At 32.3% G+C, this 16,868-nt stretch overlaps 1 protein-coding gene across 2 annotated transcripts in view; it reads right to left on the bottom strand.

The window, feature by feature from the left end:
• Positions 1-16,868, bottom strand: part of LOC129799070 (zwei Ig domain protein zig-8-like) — a 161,284-nt gene that overhangs the window by 121,782 nt on the left and 22,634 nt on the right. For both annotated transcript variants that reach the window (XM_055842677.1, XM_055842678.1), the window contains exon 2: positions 1,799-3,620. In XM_055842677.1, coding sequence (XP_055698652.1) covers positions 1,799-1,862 — 64 coding nt within the window. In that variant the 5' untranslated portion in view covers positions 1,863-3,620. The remainder of the gene's footprint in view (positions 1-1,798; positions 3,621-16,868) is intronic.

Below are 16,868 nucleotides of genomic sequence, written 5' to 3'. Positions count from 1 at the left end.
CTAAATCGATTTCGCAGAGTGTATAATAGTACTTCTTTATTTTAAACTCAAACTCTTTGAGCATATCAATTTTTTTTAAGGTATAGGCTAACTGTACAAAATTTCGTCCAGCTTGCAGTTTCGGCCATTTCTTTTGTTCCTCAAATTTTTTTATGAATTTTTAGTTTTTGCATACTATAGGAATTATTTTACGGAAGCAGGAATTTTTTCCTGTCTCTGTGTGAAATTGGTGGAGTTGGGTATCACTTGTTCTGATTGTCGCCTATCTGTGTTAAAACACAAATTTTCTCGGGCTTACATACCAAGCGAGCGGAAGTCTGTTTAAAAACACTTACACTAGAGATTATAGGGGGAAGTGGGGCATTTTCGAAAATGGGGTACCTTTAAAATTGGGATTTTTCTTCTATGTTTAAGTGGAACTGAGCCATATCATAATGTAATGTAGCTTCTCAATCTATTTGTACAGCTAAATTATATCACTATAAGGCTCAATTTTATTTAAAATGAGGTAGAAGATCCCATCTTTCAAAGGTGTCCTACTTTCAAAGGTACCCCACTTCCTTCTACAATGCAAAAATAACAAAACATCTCGCTCTGACGAACAAAATATCGCGAAAAAGACTTTGGAAGTATTCCAAAAGGGAAAGGAACAGTGAGAATTAAGGTAGCCGAAATATTACTCAAAATTATGTCTATATTTTTATTAATTTTAAAATGTGTTAAGAATGATTTTAGAAAAAACAAAGACGATAAACTATTTACAAAGTTCCAAGAAACACTCTTTAAAATGAAGTAACAAAAGAATTCAATTTGTATTAAAAATATTACATTTCGAACTTTAGAATTGGGGGCTTACATGTAACTATGCCGAAATTTGGTACAGTTGCCCTTTAAAAAAATTGTGCCAAATTTCGGACATATTGCTTAAGCCTTAAAGTCGCATAATTAAAGTGTAATAATTTTAATTGTTGCATGAATATTGAAGATTGGACTATATCAACGGCTCAGAATATAAAACGAATAACTCGCGAATGGCGAGCTTTACAGGGGTACGATTTCAAGCTGAGATTTTGCATGCTAAGTATAAAATTTTTATGATATAAAACCTCTATAACTCTGGAAATAATTCACTTTGCGGTATAATATTCACAGGGAAGATAGAGGATATCAAGGAGCACCCGAAAAGCGAAAACACGAAATATTTATATTCTATTGATATTCACGAGTTGATATTTTCATTATTTTATCTAAAATTAATTTTAATAGTTTTGAAATTGTATAAAAATATGGCATTTGCTTTGTGTGCAATATCGGACACCAAGTTTACTAAAGTCTCTTGTTCTTCCTGAATTCTTCCGAGGAATTTTTTCACAGTATCCCATTCGTAGAAGCAAATGTTTTTTGTTTTATAATTGTACAACATCTAGATATTGAAAAGAAACTAAAAATTTATGGAGATTTAAAAAACAAAAGAAGTGTCCGATATTGCAAACTGTTTGAAATTTGATATACTACCCTTATTGTAAAATTTCCTACTATCATTACCTTGATTATGGAGTATAATATCATTGCTTAGTGTGCTCAATTAAGACTTAATGCCAGGATGAATTCGATCAATTGCTAAATCATCGATTGCTAACCTCCGTTTATTCTGTTTACTGACTTCCCATTCGAGGTTTTTTTTTGCTGTTGAATAGGGGATGGAGAATGACGATATGGGGCAATTTGGTGAAATTTTACTGGGTGGAAACATGGTTGGGAAAGTATGTTGATAATAGGGAGAGTGTATGTAACTTACCTATAAAACACGACATCAGCAAAAATGCCATCCATCGGATGCTTTTCAATTCTCTGGGGATCATGATGATGTCAAATGTGGGGTTGGTCTTTCACAATTTTCTTCACACAGCACAATTGGTATGATGGGGTTATATCTATATATATATTTTTTCTTTTGATTACAACCCAATGATGTGACGCAACATTCTCTTTCTTCTTCAGCACCAATTTATGTTTATTGGAATTTTATTCACATACACACAACACATTTTGATTGCTATCTTTTTTCATACTTTTCCTCACTGTTCTTCTTTTTTTTTTCCTGGGGAAATCCACCACACCAAATGTTTCGGTTTCGTCACTACTTTTTTGCACAATTTTTGTTGTTGTTGTATTTTTGCGAACGGGATGAATGTTTTGCAAGGGTTTTTGACGGTTTTTTTTTGTTGTTTTGAAATTTTAAAACGTTCTTTAGAAGCACCAAAGGGAAAGACTATATTTGTTCACCTCTCAAGGAGGTCTCTGGTGATCACATCATCAATTATGTTAAATGATTTGGAGGATAATTAGCGGATCTGTTTACAAAAAGCAGAGAGAGAGTATCTTACATGATTGTTACCATTTGCCACATGACTTTGAAGACATTTCACTGAAGGAGTGACGTTAGATGCCACAGAGATCTTTTATGTATCGCCTTTTTTTCCTCTTCTTGTTACATTTGTCTGGGGAGAGTTTTACGTTAAATTGTCTGCAGAAAGTGCTTAATGATGTGATACTATTTATAGATTTTTCTCCAACTCAAAATGTGAAGAGACGTCTCGAGAAGAGAAAATTTGGACGTGTGAGACTTTACGCAATAATTGCCTATGTTTACCAAATAGAACGTCCAATGGGATCACATGTGATGGGAAATTCTTCACTTTGACAACAGTGTCATGCGGAGCGAAAGCATAAATCAACACATGGCCCAGCAATTTCAGCCTAGGCAAGAGATAGGAGGAAAATTGTCTCCTCGTCAACCACACCAAAAGCGATTTTCACGTGTTTTTCTTCACCATCACTTCCTTTCTTTTGGCCCTTAGCTGCAAGGATTCTCTGTCAGTTGTTTTTCCCTCCTTGGAAAGCTTCTTGTGTGTCTTTTCAAGGAAAGCCTTTTTTTCTTGATTGTTGATGCGGAAAACACTGAAGGAAAATCCTTTTGATCTCTTCTGTCATTCACCCTTCGAGGTAAGAAGTTTTTTCTTCCTTCAACCTCCTGAACTGCCTCTTCGGCTTAGGTTTATCACAGAGTGATCCTTTTGCATGGGAAATAACTCAAAAAAAATACTCCTTAGGATGTTGATAAACTTTCTGATTGATCTTTAGTATCAAACACAGTTGTTTTTTTCCCTAAAAAACCGTTCTAATATTTAAATCATTTTGAAGAATTTCCTTCAAAAAAAGCATTCTTCAAAAGTTCGTCCACTGTATTTCTTTCACAAAAGGAACAATAAACACGTGTCGCTCATGAAACTTTTTCTTTCCCAACAAACCACGTCCCCCGAAAGATCACAATAGGGCAGAAATCTCTACACGTGCCTTAGAAGGATATGCCTTTGACGCGGTAATCCAAAATGCGAAGGGTTGTTTTTCCTATGTTCCACGTTTTATGTCTCTTCCATTGAATCAATTTCTAAAAGTCATTTTTGCCCCCCAGGACTCTCAGGATCTGACACACTCTGGAATTCCAGCCTCGTACTTGTCCTTTTCAAAATTAAATTGCAGCCATAGCTATTTTGGGTAGGCTCAATTGGAAGCAATTTAATCAATGTATTTCGACACCGTCCAATGAATTTTCCACTCTGAAATTAAACAACAAATAAGATATTGTCAGTGATAAATTATTCCTTCCCTGTGACTCGCCCAAAAGTCTCCTGGCAAGGTGGAAAAAGCTCCATATACTCTCTATAGACCTCGCGTCCGGAAAAGCCAAGAAAATTGCCATGGATAAATTTCAGCATTTTAGATCAAAATTATCGTGTTTGAAGACGAGAGAGAGAAATAGCAATTTACCGAACAATTGAGCCATTTATCTCGTGAGGAAGTTTTTGAGTTTTACATGCGGGGGCAGAGTGGATGGATTGCAATTAGAGATGAAATGGGATCAAATCTTGTTTTCTCCTGGGATTTTCTTCCTCCCACAATTCAATTCTCTGTCTATATGATTTTGGAGTTTCAGTGAAAACTCCACATGAGGAAGATTTCCCATGAGAATCGGAATGGAATACTGTCCAAAGTTTCACTGATTCCCTCAATTTCAGATATAATAAAAAGATTATTGACAAATTTGTTAGGACTGTGTAATTTTTGTGTATTTCTACACATTTGTGTAATTCTAATATTCACATTTTATCTACAATCTTAATATACACAGTAAAATTTTTTTGGCTGCTTTACCGTGATTTTCATTGTAAATTTTATATTAAACGTGTAATTCTGTGTACTGGTACACATTCATGTAATTTCTACATATTTTGTCTGAAAACTGTGTAATGTTACACGAAATCTCTAAAAAAAAATGTACACGGCTGTGTAATTATTCGCTAATTTAGACGTGCGGTGAAAAAAGACGTAATATAAAACAAGAAAGTGAATTTTGTGAATTTTTCTCTATTTTCGCATTAGCAACAGAACATTATTTTAAAAATACAATATTTCATAATTTAATTGATTACACAGTTTACGATTACATGAAATTTAAATTACACATTTTCAGATTATTGTTTTGCTCAAATACATAATTTGAGTTACTTTACAAGAATAATCGTGGTAAAAAAGCAAACCAACTATTATCATTGTAATTTTTTTTACTGTGTATTTACACGAAAATCAAATTGCAACAATATACAAATAACTTTGTAAACAGTTGCTAAATTTTCCGTATGATTATACTATTTACTATTACACCAAATTTATGAAATTACACGTTTTTTATGAAGTACACATATATTAAATAATTTTGTTGTTTTTACACAAATGAGTAGGGGAAAGTCGTCTGCCTTTAAATGCAGCAGCCTTCAAATGTTGCGATTTTTTCGTTGTTCTCAAAAGCATAAATTATATTCTATTAACTATTAGGTAGCTATCCATCATCCTCACAAATCATCAAAAAATGGAGAGCCTAGCTCCTATTTCCTAGCTGCTAGATCAAAAAAAATGAAAATGAGCTCTAAACTGTAATTTTGATGTTCCAGAAATCATGTGATTTTTCATAGTAAAAATCATTTTACAAATAAATCTTCCATTGTGACACATAGAAGGTTAATCAGGCTTAATATTTCTGTTAATACATTTTGGTTCAGATGACACAATTTTTGTGGGTGGCAAAAATTTGAAAATATCACCCTGCAGCAGCCTTTAAATGCTAATGTCGTGTGCCTTTAAATCCTATCTTTCCATACATTAAAACATGTGAAATCGAACTCCTACTTTTCTCTGACGAACGTCATACAAATACTTATAACCTGCTATCTTGCTCCGGCCGGGATGTTTCAAGTTGACAATTTTCAACTTCAATGGCTTTTTCTTCCAAATTTTCATGTGCAAAACAGTGCTTCAGAAAAATGTGAAGAAAAGTTATTGTTTAATGTCTTTTGACTGCAGTGATGATTTTAGTGAGTGCATTAGGCTCCAATCTAATCATTTATAGCCCATTTAGTTTTATTGATTCAATATTCTCAGTGAAAAAAAAAACATTTAAAGGCAGCTGCCTCGCGTTTGAAGGCAGACTATGCCAGCTGCCTTCATACAAATCGACATCACTTTTTTAATTTCCTCAGAAGGAAAAACTGAGGACTTGCAAGTGCTAAATGAGGTAATCATATACGCCGAATGAACAAGAGAATTTTTTGGTGTAGTAGAAAATAAAATCCATTTTGTGGATTCTTCAGAAAAAAATCTTAAATTTGGAACTCCATTTTTCGTTTGAAGGCAGACGACTTTCCCCTACTAATACGTAAACCTATTTTAACTGCTCGCACTCCACAAGAGAGCACTTTCCACAATTCATCTTTTTTTCAACATTCCACGATCCAATTAGAGATATTGACTTCCGATCTTCGATGACCCTCCCCCACCAAATCAACGTTTTCTACCAAACCAAATTAACTAAATCATCCCTTATCCTTCCATTCCCTCCAAAAACATGTTTTTTTTTGACTCATCCTAAAATTGGCCTAGGCAATTTTGTTAATTTTTGAATATGTTTTGCAGGTAGTCCAGCTGAACATTTCGTCCTTTGAAAAAAAAAACGCCATCTTGAATTATTCAGGGTTAAAGTTCAATAATTCTGGAGAACCTAATGCCAAAAATAGACATAGGCTGATCTTCGAGAATACTCAGCTCGAAAAAATTGGCAGTGAAAGATCAGCCCAAACCGCCCAATCCATTATACACTCAGGATTTATTCTATACCTAAAAAGTTTTCAAACAAACCGTCGGTTCCGAAGAAGACTATTGTAACTCTACTTACAATAGTATAAAAAGTATATCCCCACAAAATTTTATGTTGATTAAGATATTCCTGCAAAAGTCAAAAGAAAAGACTTAAAATCACCGTGCCCAATTATTGAGTTTTTTGCCCACAATATTGCTATAATTAATTTAAAAGTAGTGTAAACTACAAGATATTCAATGCATAAGTATGATAAAATAGTTTCAAAAGCTGAAAGTATACTAATTGCAGTGAAATTAATGAAAATAAATGTTAGCTGTCAAACTTTAAACCTCTTTCCTGTAAAGTTTACATTTTGGACTTACAATAGTTTTCTTAGGAACCGACGAAATTTAGTACTGTAATTATCAAGATAAAAGCCATGTCCAACTTGTACCCGCAACTTATCCAACTTGTATCACTTTACCCTATATAAAAAAAAAGATTTGTTCCAAAAGATAAAGATTTTTGAGAAGATGCCATAAGTAAAAATAGACCACAAGTAGTGCTGTCAACCTAATCCATTTATCTTTCTTCAATTTGTCATTTTAATTTGTTCTAAACATTGTTACCGGGCTATGTCATTTAGGTGTCAAACGACAGGAGATATCAACTTACAGTTTTCGCTGACCCTCCCATAAAATGATAACCATGATAGGTTTCTCCCTTTTTTCTCTCACCCTTGTTTTGTCCACAGAATCCAAATCTTTAAGGTTTTTTTTCGATAACAACTCTTAAATTCACTTTTATTTTCGGTTATGTTTTAGATGTAGCGTAGAACACCTATGATCGGAAAAAATATCGACATAGAGTTTTCCAAGATTAAATACTTAAGTACTTTAAAATTATTATTAATTTAAAATTAAAAAAAGAACTATATTAAAGTTCCTTAAATTTCAAAGGTCTGTTCTTGAAAACTTGTAATGCATTACCATTTTCAAAATTTGTGATGATTTACTGGTAATTTATGTACCAGTTTATTTTATGAAAGTCAACCACCATGATCACACTAATGGCAAAGCTAGGACGTTTAGTCATTCCTTTTTTATTTCGAATACTGAACCAGTTTAGCCCATAAACTATTTTAAGTAATGCTTCTTTAAGGACTTTAGGCAAACCAGAAGACAATTTTCCTAGGAAATCACACAATATAAGGGGCGTGGTTAATTTCTTGTGGGCCAAACAAATATTTCCATTAAAAAATAATTAAGATATATGCCTTGAATGGTGTCATATACTTCCAATATTAATAACTGCAAGTTCCGAAATTTCAAACTTCGTTAGTTATGTATTTCCTGATGAGGGCGTGACCTAAAATTTTTCAAGGTGGAGCTTATTAACATTATTTAATAACTTCCAGGACTTGGCATAGTTCACAATTGCTGTGCTATTAAGCTGCAATGTTTCAAATAGCAATGGATTATATTCCTGAATGAACCCAAAAGTATTTCGGGGATTTTGGAACACGTTTCAACGCTGAAGTATCAGTGCAACCTATTATTATTAAAAATAAACAAATATTAACTCCATGCAAAATTATAGTTAAAATAGTTCATAGATAATGTGAATTATTTTTGAAAATTTGAATGAAAAAGATGATAGGGTAAATGTCCTAATTCAAAACCATTTCAGAATTACATAAATTTGCTCCTTGACTCTTCTAGAATGTTACTGTTTAGTAAAAATTCTTCAGATATAATTTGAAAACTTCTTAAATACATGAAAAATGCGCGAGTGTAAAATGCTTCTATTGGAAACATATTAATCCAAATGGAGACAAGGGAAAGTTTCTAATTGGAGACAAACAGTGTAAGTGAAACTGCGACGAAAGTCTTCCAAAACCTTGTTGAGTTGCTCTTGAGTTCAGGATTTGTTATTATTCATGGTCTTTTCACCTTTCTCATCTAAAACAATAAGAAAATCTCTCCAAAAAAACATATTTCCGGGGTTTCCTATTGAAGCATTTGAAGACACTTCAGAAAAACCCTTTTTGTTTACGAAATAGGTAATTATTTCATTTGAAAACTTCACGTACCGTAAACAATGAAGATTAGCACTTAATTTAAATAAAATTAGCCAGAAATATTACATAAATGTTAAACAAAACGAATAAACAACAGTCACTTTTTTGTGTTTTTCATTGGAAAACATGGTCGATCGATGAAAAATTCAATGGTGAAAAGGTACACTTTTAATTTTACTGAGAAATTAATAAATTAAAATTTGTGAATATGAATGGATTTTCGCTTTATTTGGAGAAAAATTAACTAAATAATGAATCTGTGGTATAGAAAATATATAAATATAGTAATTTAGTACTGTATTTATCATGAAAACAGTGACGTTTCCATTTGGAGTAGCGAAAAATTTCCATTTGGAGCAGGTTTTGAATTAGCTTAATTTACCCTGCTTTTCCCATATGAAAATGTTTTTCACGGCTTTCGAGAATACTAGCCATCATTGAATTAAGGAACTTTCACCGTTTTGGAAAAGTTCGAGAGCCGAGACTTGAGCAAAATTGCTATCGGATTTCATTTGAAGAAAATACCTGTCTGACTTTCCATTTCTTTTTATTTTACAACCAAATATCGTCTATTTGGGATATATCCCATCCCATTGTACCGCTTTTCATGTCTACGCATAGCAATTTTATCAGTCAAAAGCATTTTCGTGTATTGATTGAACGAAATGTGAGCCATCGCCAGGGGGCAAGTATCTGGTGGAGTTTTAAATAAGCACAGCTATGTCAATAGAATGGTACCTTTGGCCTAGAGGCATAGAAAATGTGCGTGATGTTTGTTTCAAATGTCGCTGAAAATTTTCTTTCAAGAGAAATTACAAGGATTTGGGAAATGGGGGGTTACATCCATGTCAGTGACCCTATTGATCGGGTTTTCGTCTAAAAGTTTCGAAGGGCTTTTCAGATACCTTGGAAGTGTTGACTTCTAATGCATATAGCGTTTGAAATATAAAATCTGCTTTGGAAATTTCGATTAATTTGGCATGAGGAAAGTTTCGATTTGTGAGATTCCTCAACTTGTAGATTATAAACTCCTAAAAGTTAATAGAAACTCTTGAAGAGCATCTTGATAAAATCCATTAAATCTTTATCAAGGATTCTGTCGGCAACTAGTTTAGACAGTTTATTGATTAAGGAATATTGACTTCAAGGATTTTTTTTAAAGAAATGGAGAATCTAATGGAGAATCATAATATTTTGCGTTCGGTTTCGAAATTTCGAACCCTTAAATGCCTTTTCTACTAAGGAGCAAGAAATCCTAATGAATTATTATGCTTATTAGGTGTATTATGGGTTAAAGTCACCCTTTTTCATGTTAATTTTACACTTAAAAAGGTGTAACATTAACATTAAAAAATGTTGATATAATTTTACACCTAAAAAGTTTTAAAGTTACGAGGAAAAAAAGTTAATCGCACCCTCTTTCTTCCTCAGTGATGATAAGTCTCAGTTTCGTATTTGACAATTTTGAGTTAGTTTTGTGAATGTGTCAAAAAACTTTTGGCTGACGAAAAATGATCAATTTCGGGAAAACAATTAATTTTAATTTGAAACCAAATGATATAATTTTTTTTTAAATTACCTAAATAACATCTATGGATTTCAAGCAACTCATTTGCAAAAGGAATAAAATTAAAAAGTTTTTTTTATATCATTTTTTCCACCTAGTTTCCCGAATATACATTTGCCAAGACACTTACGGCCGAACTGTTACCAAACGCCATGAGATATTCACTTTGATTACTTTTATTCTTTGTGGGGCACCCCATAAATTAATCTTATGGCAATAATAATAATGTCATATTAATAAATAAAATATTAATCAAAACATATATAAATGTTGAGATTCTTCACTGAGAAAAAAAGAGGCTACGATTAACTTTTTTTCGTCATAACTTTAACACTTTTTAGGTGTAAAAATATATCAACATTTTTTAATGTTAATTCTACACCTTTTGAGGGTAAAATCAACGTGAAAAAATGGTAACTTTAACCATTAATACACCTAAAAAGGGTAATATTTACACCGATTTCGGATCAATACTGCAGGGTAAAATTAACATTTCCGGAATGTTATTTTAACTTTATCGGATTTCTCTCAGTGTTCTTTAAATCGATCGGGAAATCATCAACATGATTTTCATTTTAAACATACCATGTGAGATCTCCGTTAGCAAAACCGTGTTGCATATACTAATATAATGTAACAACAATTGCTTCAATTGCTTTCAATTGCTTCTGCATTATTGACTTTTCTTTGCACTAGTTCTTATCTCGATTGTTTCCCTCAGTTCTCATTGTGTTCTAAAACCACCAAACAGGCGTGACAGGAACCAATACAAAGAAGAGTCGATAATGCAGAAGCACTTGAGAACAGTAAAGTGCTAAAAAATGTTTATTCTTCATGAAAAGCACCACTTTTCCTGTCACATTATGAATTTTTTTCATAATTATCGACTATTTTTATTGACAACTTCTTAGTGTGGTATCCCGTACATTGTTAAAAACCTTGTTCAATTTTTTTTAGTACAAATAATTGAAAAACCCTTTTTGAATTTTTCGAACATCAACGACGTTTTTATTCAAATAGAAAGCTATTTATCTTTATCTTTTAGCCTAGAGAGTTTCGAAACGTGTATTGAAATCTAAAAGATTTTACATTTAGTACATTTGAAATTTGTTGTATTCATTTTCCTGACCATTTGTGCTAAGCACTTCACTGTTCTCAAATGCTTCTGCATTATCGACTTTTCTGTGTGTTGGTTCCTGTCTCGACTATTTTCCCTACTCCTCATGGTGTTCTAAAATCACCAAATAGTGGAGATAGGAACCAACATAAAGAAAAGTCGATTAAGCACAAACACTTGAGAACAGTAAAAAAAAAAAACATGTACATTTTTCTTTGAAATGGCACAGTAAGATGTGTTTTTTTTTAATTTCTGTGAAGGAAACTGTACACAGTAAAAAATTATTGTGTCCTTTACCATGATTTTCATTGTAAATTTTACATTAAACATGTAATCGTGTGTACTAATAGGGGCGGGTGGGGCAGTTTCATCCTTAAATTGCAAAATGGATTTTGGGACCATCTTGCAAAAAGATGATAAACAGAAGTAAAACTTTGTATATTCTGTGAATTACAGTTGGGTTTAGGGTTAATAAAAATAATAACAATTATCCTTTAATTTCATTAGTCTATTGTGGAGAAATTCATTTCACTTGAAAGGCAGAATGCGTAAAAGTCTCCATTGCGGGGCAATTGCAAGATAAATTTGAGGCAATTTTTGAAAAAGATAAAACGTATTTATAGGAAACTTGCGATACCAGGATTGATTAAAATCACTATTTTGAAGTCTTCTTAAGACTCTAAAACCTGAAAATATAATCGAACAAGAACTTTATAACAGGATTTGAACATTAATTGATCATACAGAGAAAATAAAATACCGCTAAAGATTTCCAAGCCTATTTCTGATTAATTGAGCAGTTTTCTTTGAATTTTTATACGAATGAAATGTCTTTTGTAGTGCTAAGATAATTCTGTACATTGTTAGGTCATTATATCGCTTTAGAACATGTCCTTTTTAGTATAACAGTTTTATAATAGTATTTTAAAGTCTTGAATTTTTATTATACTAAAAAAAAATTACAATATCTTGCTGAAAACATTCTGAAAATATTATTAAAACAATTAAATTCATCGTTTTTAAGCACTTAAAAAACACTGAAAGATTATTTTTTTTTTAAATTTTTATTATGAACTTTTAGGAAATACTACTTTCCATAATTTCGAACTTTATCGACAAAACAGCTACAAAACGTTTTCAATGGTAATTTTAAGTTAATTTTAATTAAAAAAGTAAATTGTTAGACACTGGAAACTTTTCCGTGTGTTTGCATGAAACTGCCCCTCGCGAAGTTTCGGAACTCAAATCAAAATTGTCAGAACCGTCTTAGATTTCATTCAACGCTAAATGCCTTATAATAAACATAAAACCACTAGTAATTTAATACAATTATGTTACTTCGATAGATAAGTGCAATAGTTCAGAAATTGTTGAAAATAAAACATTAAAAAAAGTTTTATTTTGATGCAGTTTTATAAAATCAATTACAGAATTCAAACGCGAAGCGTCACAAAATTAATTATTTTTATGAACATGGGTCTCAGTTGTCTCTTCAATAACATAAAGGTTTTATCCCATTCCGTTCAAAGGGATAAGAAGAATATGCAAAAATTGAAACTACCCCGTCGTTAACTGCCCCACCCTCCCCTACACATTGTGTAATTTGTACACATTTTATTTGAAAACTGTGTAATTTTACACGAAATATGTTAGAAAATGTACACAATTGTGTAATCATTCGCAATTTATTACACGGTTTGCAATTACATCAAACTTAAGTTACACAATTTCATATTAGGGGAAAGTACTCTCCCTTCGAACGTTCATGCCTTCGAATAATGTGAATTTTCTTTTAGTTTTCTTAAGAGACTTACACATTTCTATTAAATATTAGTTGGTTTATCATCAATTGTTGATAATTCCGTGATAATTTAGTGCAAATCTCTTACGAAAAACAAAAGAAATTCACATTATTCGAAGGCATGAACGTTCGAAGGGAGAGCACTTTCCCCTACACATTTTGCTAAAATACATGATTTGTGTAACTTTACAAGAATAATCGTGGCAAAAAAGCAAACCAACGATTATCCTTGTAAATTTTTTATACTGTGTACACCAGAGCCCGGCGCGAGACGCCTTTCGGCGGCGGCGGCTAAATTTCGTTTTACAGTCAGCGGCGGCTGGCGCGCCGGCGCGCCAGCCAAAGCTCTTGGCGGCGACGGCGCCAGGCGCGCCGGTTGTTTTTTCTTCGAATTGCATGCAGAAATTTAAACAAAATCTGCTGTTCTCAAATATTCTGTATTTTTCTCAAGAAAAACCGTTCGTGAAAGCTCTATAAATTATCGCTTTGGGTTTTTTTTAAATTGTTTGACAATTATTTGACAAAGGAAATAATTCTATGAGCTGAAGTGAAGCCTTTACGTAGTTTCAGAAAAATAACAATACTCCAACCGTCTTGGAATTCGTCCAGTTATTCATTTTACCGATCGAACTCCACAGACAGAGCGTGACGCTTTGATACTTCTTTTATAATAATTAAGGGATTGTATGGGTCAGAATGGCAAAAACAACACATTTTGATTACATTTTTGTCAAAAGTATAATTTTTTTTTTGAAAAGTATGAATTAAACTCTTAAGCCTCTTAAGCATATAAAAATGCAACTGTTGTACTATATCCCTTGAAATTTTCTTTTAAAAATTTTAAAGATTTAGCCGTTCGGAGTTGGGACCTTGTTTTCGGAGACCTTTTTGAAAAAAGATCTTTTCGGAGGACAAAATTACCGTGACAAGGAAAGTACTCGGGCCATCGGAAGAAATTTCTTTATGAAACTTTGCATTATTACTTAATTTTAGAACGACAAATACGATAGTGCAATTTATTGTGTAACCCGTTAGAGGGTGACCTAAAAAATATGTTTTTTAGGGATATCTCGAAAACTACTCTCACGATTGTTGTCATTGTCAGATACGTTTTTTTTATGTTTTTCCATTAAATTTATGAAATTTTCATGAAATTTATTAAATTTTCGTGAAACATATAAAAATTTACTGTATTAAATTGAATGGTAATGACTGGTTGATATATATCTTGCGAAATGCATTGCACAGATTATGTTTTGTAAATGAAATGAAACTGTACTTTTTAAGTGAACGAGTATGATTATTATGATAATAACATTTATTTTCAATTCAATTCCAAACCATATAAATATTGTATGGAGTACGATATAATAGGGTAAATGTCCTAATTCAAAACCATTTCCAGACGCTTTAACTTTGACAGAAGATTTAACACATTAAGTTCATTTTTTTTTTTAAGAGAATTGCATAAATTTGCTCCTTGTCTCTTCTAGTATGTGACTGTTTAGTGAAAATTCTTTAGATATAATTTGAAAACATCTTGAGTACAAGAAAAATACGCGAGTGTAAAATGTTGCAATTGGAAACAAATTAATCAAAATGGAGACAAGAGTAAGTTTCTAATTGGAAACAAACAGTGTAAGTGAAACCGCGACGAAAGGCTTCCAAAAACATTGTTGAGTTGCTCTTGAGCGCAGGACTTGTTCTTATTCGTGGTCTTTTCTCATTTCCCATCTAAAACAATAAGAAAATCTCTCCAAAAAATCATATTTCCGGGGTTTCCTATTGAAGCATTTGCAGACACTTCAGAAAAACCCTTTTTGTTCACGAAATAGGTAATTATTTCATTTGAAAACTACACGTACCTACTGGTAACAAAAAAGATTAGCACTTAATTTAACTAAAATTAGCCAGAAATATGACATAAACGTTAACGAAACGAATAAACAACAGTCACCTTATTGTGTTTTTATAGTCACCTTATAGTGTGAAAAGGTACACTTTTAATTTTTCTGAGAAATTAACAAATTAAAATTTGCAAATATGAATGGATTTTCGCTTTATTTGGAGTAAAATTAACTAAATAATGAAACTGTGTTATAGAAAATATATGAATTGAGTAATTTAGTACTGTATTTGTCATGAAAGCAGTGACGTTTCCATTTGGAATAGCGAAAAATTTCCATTTGGAGCAGGTTTTGAATTAGCTTAATTTACCCTATGCATAAAAATTTTTCACTTTTTAGAAGGTCCGTTGCTATTTTTAGTTATGAAATTTATCTATTTTTAAGGTTTCATCTCTATTTGTTAAATAAAATGGTGCTGAAAACACGCACAGCTCAAGCATCAAACGGGCAAAATTGTGCTGAGAACATGCTTACATCAAGCATGAGCGGGCAGATACTTCGCGTAAAAACACGCACAGCTTAAGCACAAAACGGATAATGATGCGCTTAAAAATCACGCATAGTTTAAGCATAAAACGTTTATTATTCAGCTTAAAAACACAAACGGCTTAACCCTTTAACAACGAGATACTTTTTACGGACTGAAAATCAACAATAAAAATTAAACTGGGAAATATAATCAATGATTAGTCTTACATCTAACCTTGGAAAGTCCAACAGAGTCTGATTCGGTGTATTTTGTGCTTCTATGGACGATAGGGACAAAAATAGGCCAAAAATTTAAGTAATTTTTCTGACAATACCAATGAATTATATTTTTCGCTTTAATGAAAAATATTACATATGAGTATTGTAGTTTTTAGTAGCGAAAGGGTTTTGCTTAAAAAAAATTGGATGTATAAAAAATAAATAAAACCAATTATGAATTTGAGAATTTAAAAATTCACCATTTTTGAGCTTAAATATTTACTACATATCAAATAGCTAGAGACTTTAAAAAAATATTGTAGATTCCTTAAATCTTCTACTTTACAATTATGTACAGACATAAGAAAAAAATAACTTTTAAAGAAAAATTATTTTCTTTATGGGACACCGGTGTTCCAATCGTCCTTAAAGGGTTAAGCATAAAACGGTTAGCGCTTAAAAACACAAACAGCTTAATCACAAAACGGTTGATATTCCGCTTAAAAACACGCACAAATGAAGTACAAAACGGGTGACATTCCGCTTAACACGCACAGCTTGAGCATAAAACGGTTATTGTGCCTAAAAACATGCATAGCTCAGACATAAAACGGTTAATATTGCGCTTAAACATACGCACAGCTTAAGCACAAAACGGTTGATATTCCGCTTAAAAGTACGCGCTATTAAATCATAAAACGGATAAAAATTCGCTTAAAATCACTCACAGCTGAATCGTAAAACGAAAAAAACGCTTAAAATCACGTACAGATCAATCATAAAACGATTACGAATGTGCTTAAAATCACGCACAGCTCAATCGTAAATCGGTTAAAATCACGCACAGCTGAATCGTAGAATGGTTAAAAATTCGCTTAAAATCACGCACATCTCAATAACAAAGGTTAAGATTACGCTTAAAACCGTTCCATGATTGAGCTGTGCGTGATTTTAAGCGCAGTCTTAATCGTTTTTCGATTGAGCTGTGCGTGATTTTAAGCGCAATCTTAGCCGTTTTACGACTGAGCTGGGCGTGATTTTAAGCGCATTCTTAACCGATTTACGATTGAGCTGTGCGCGATTTTAAGAGCACCCTTAGTCGTTTTATGATTAATCTGTGCGTGATTTTAAGCTCGTTCTTAGCCTTTTTATGATTGAGCTGTGCGTATTTTTAAACGTATTCTTAACCAATTTATGATCGTATTGTGCGTGTTTTGAACACGATTTTGGATAGCGTTTTATGCTTGCCCTGTGCGTATTTTGCAAACGATTCTAGGTATGTTTTTTGCTAGCGCTGTGCGTATTTTACATACGATTTCAGAGAGCGCTTAAAAAATAAAAAAAAATATATATATAAAATTAAAAGAATTATAAAAAAAACTAAAAAAAGCATCGTGAGAAATTTATGGAAAAGAGTTAGTTTTTTGGTGACAAAAACAAATTGTGGAGCATAGGTTTCAAAAGAAAACGATAATGGAATTTGAGTATATATGAAAACACGGTCAACAAAAAAACA

Source organism: Phlebotomus papatasi, chromosome 1, assembly GCF_024763615.1.
Source record: "Phlebotomus papatasi isolate M1 chromosome 1, Ppap_2.1, whole genome shotgun sequence".
Lineage (NCBI taxonomy): Eukaryota > Metazoa > Arthropoda > Insecta > Diptera > Psychodidae > Phlebotomus > Phlebotomus papatasi.
Note: the sequence above shows the minus strand (reverse complement) of the source record. Positions and strands in the feature narration are given on the sequence as shown.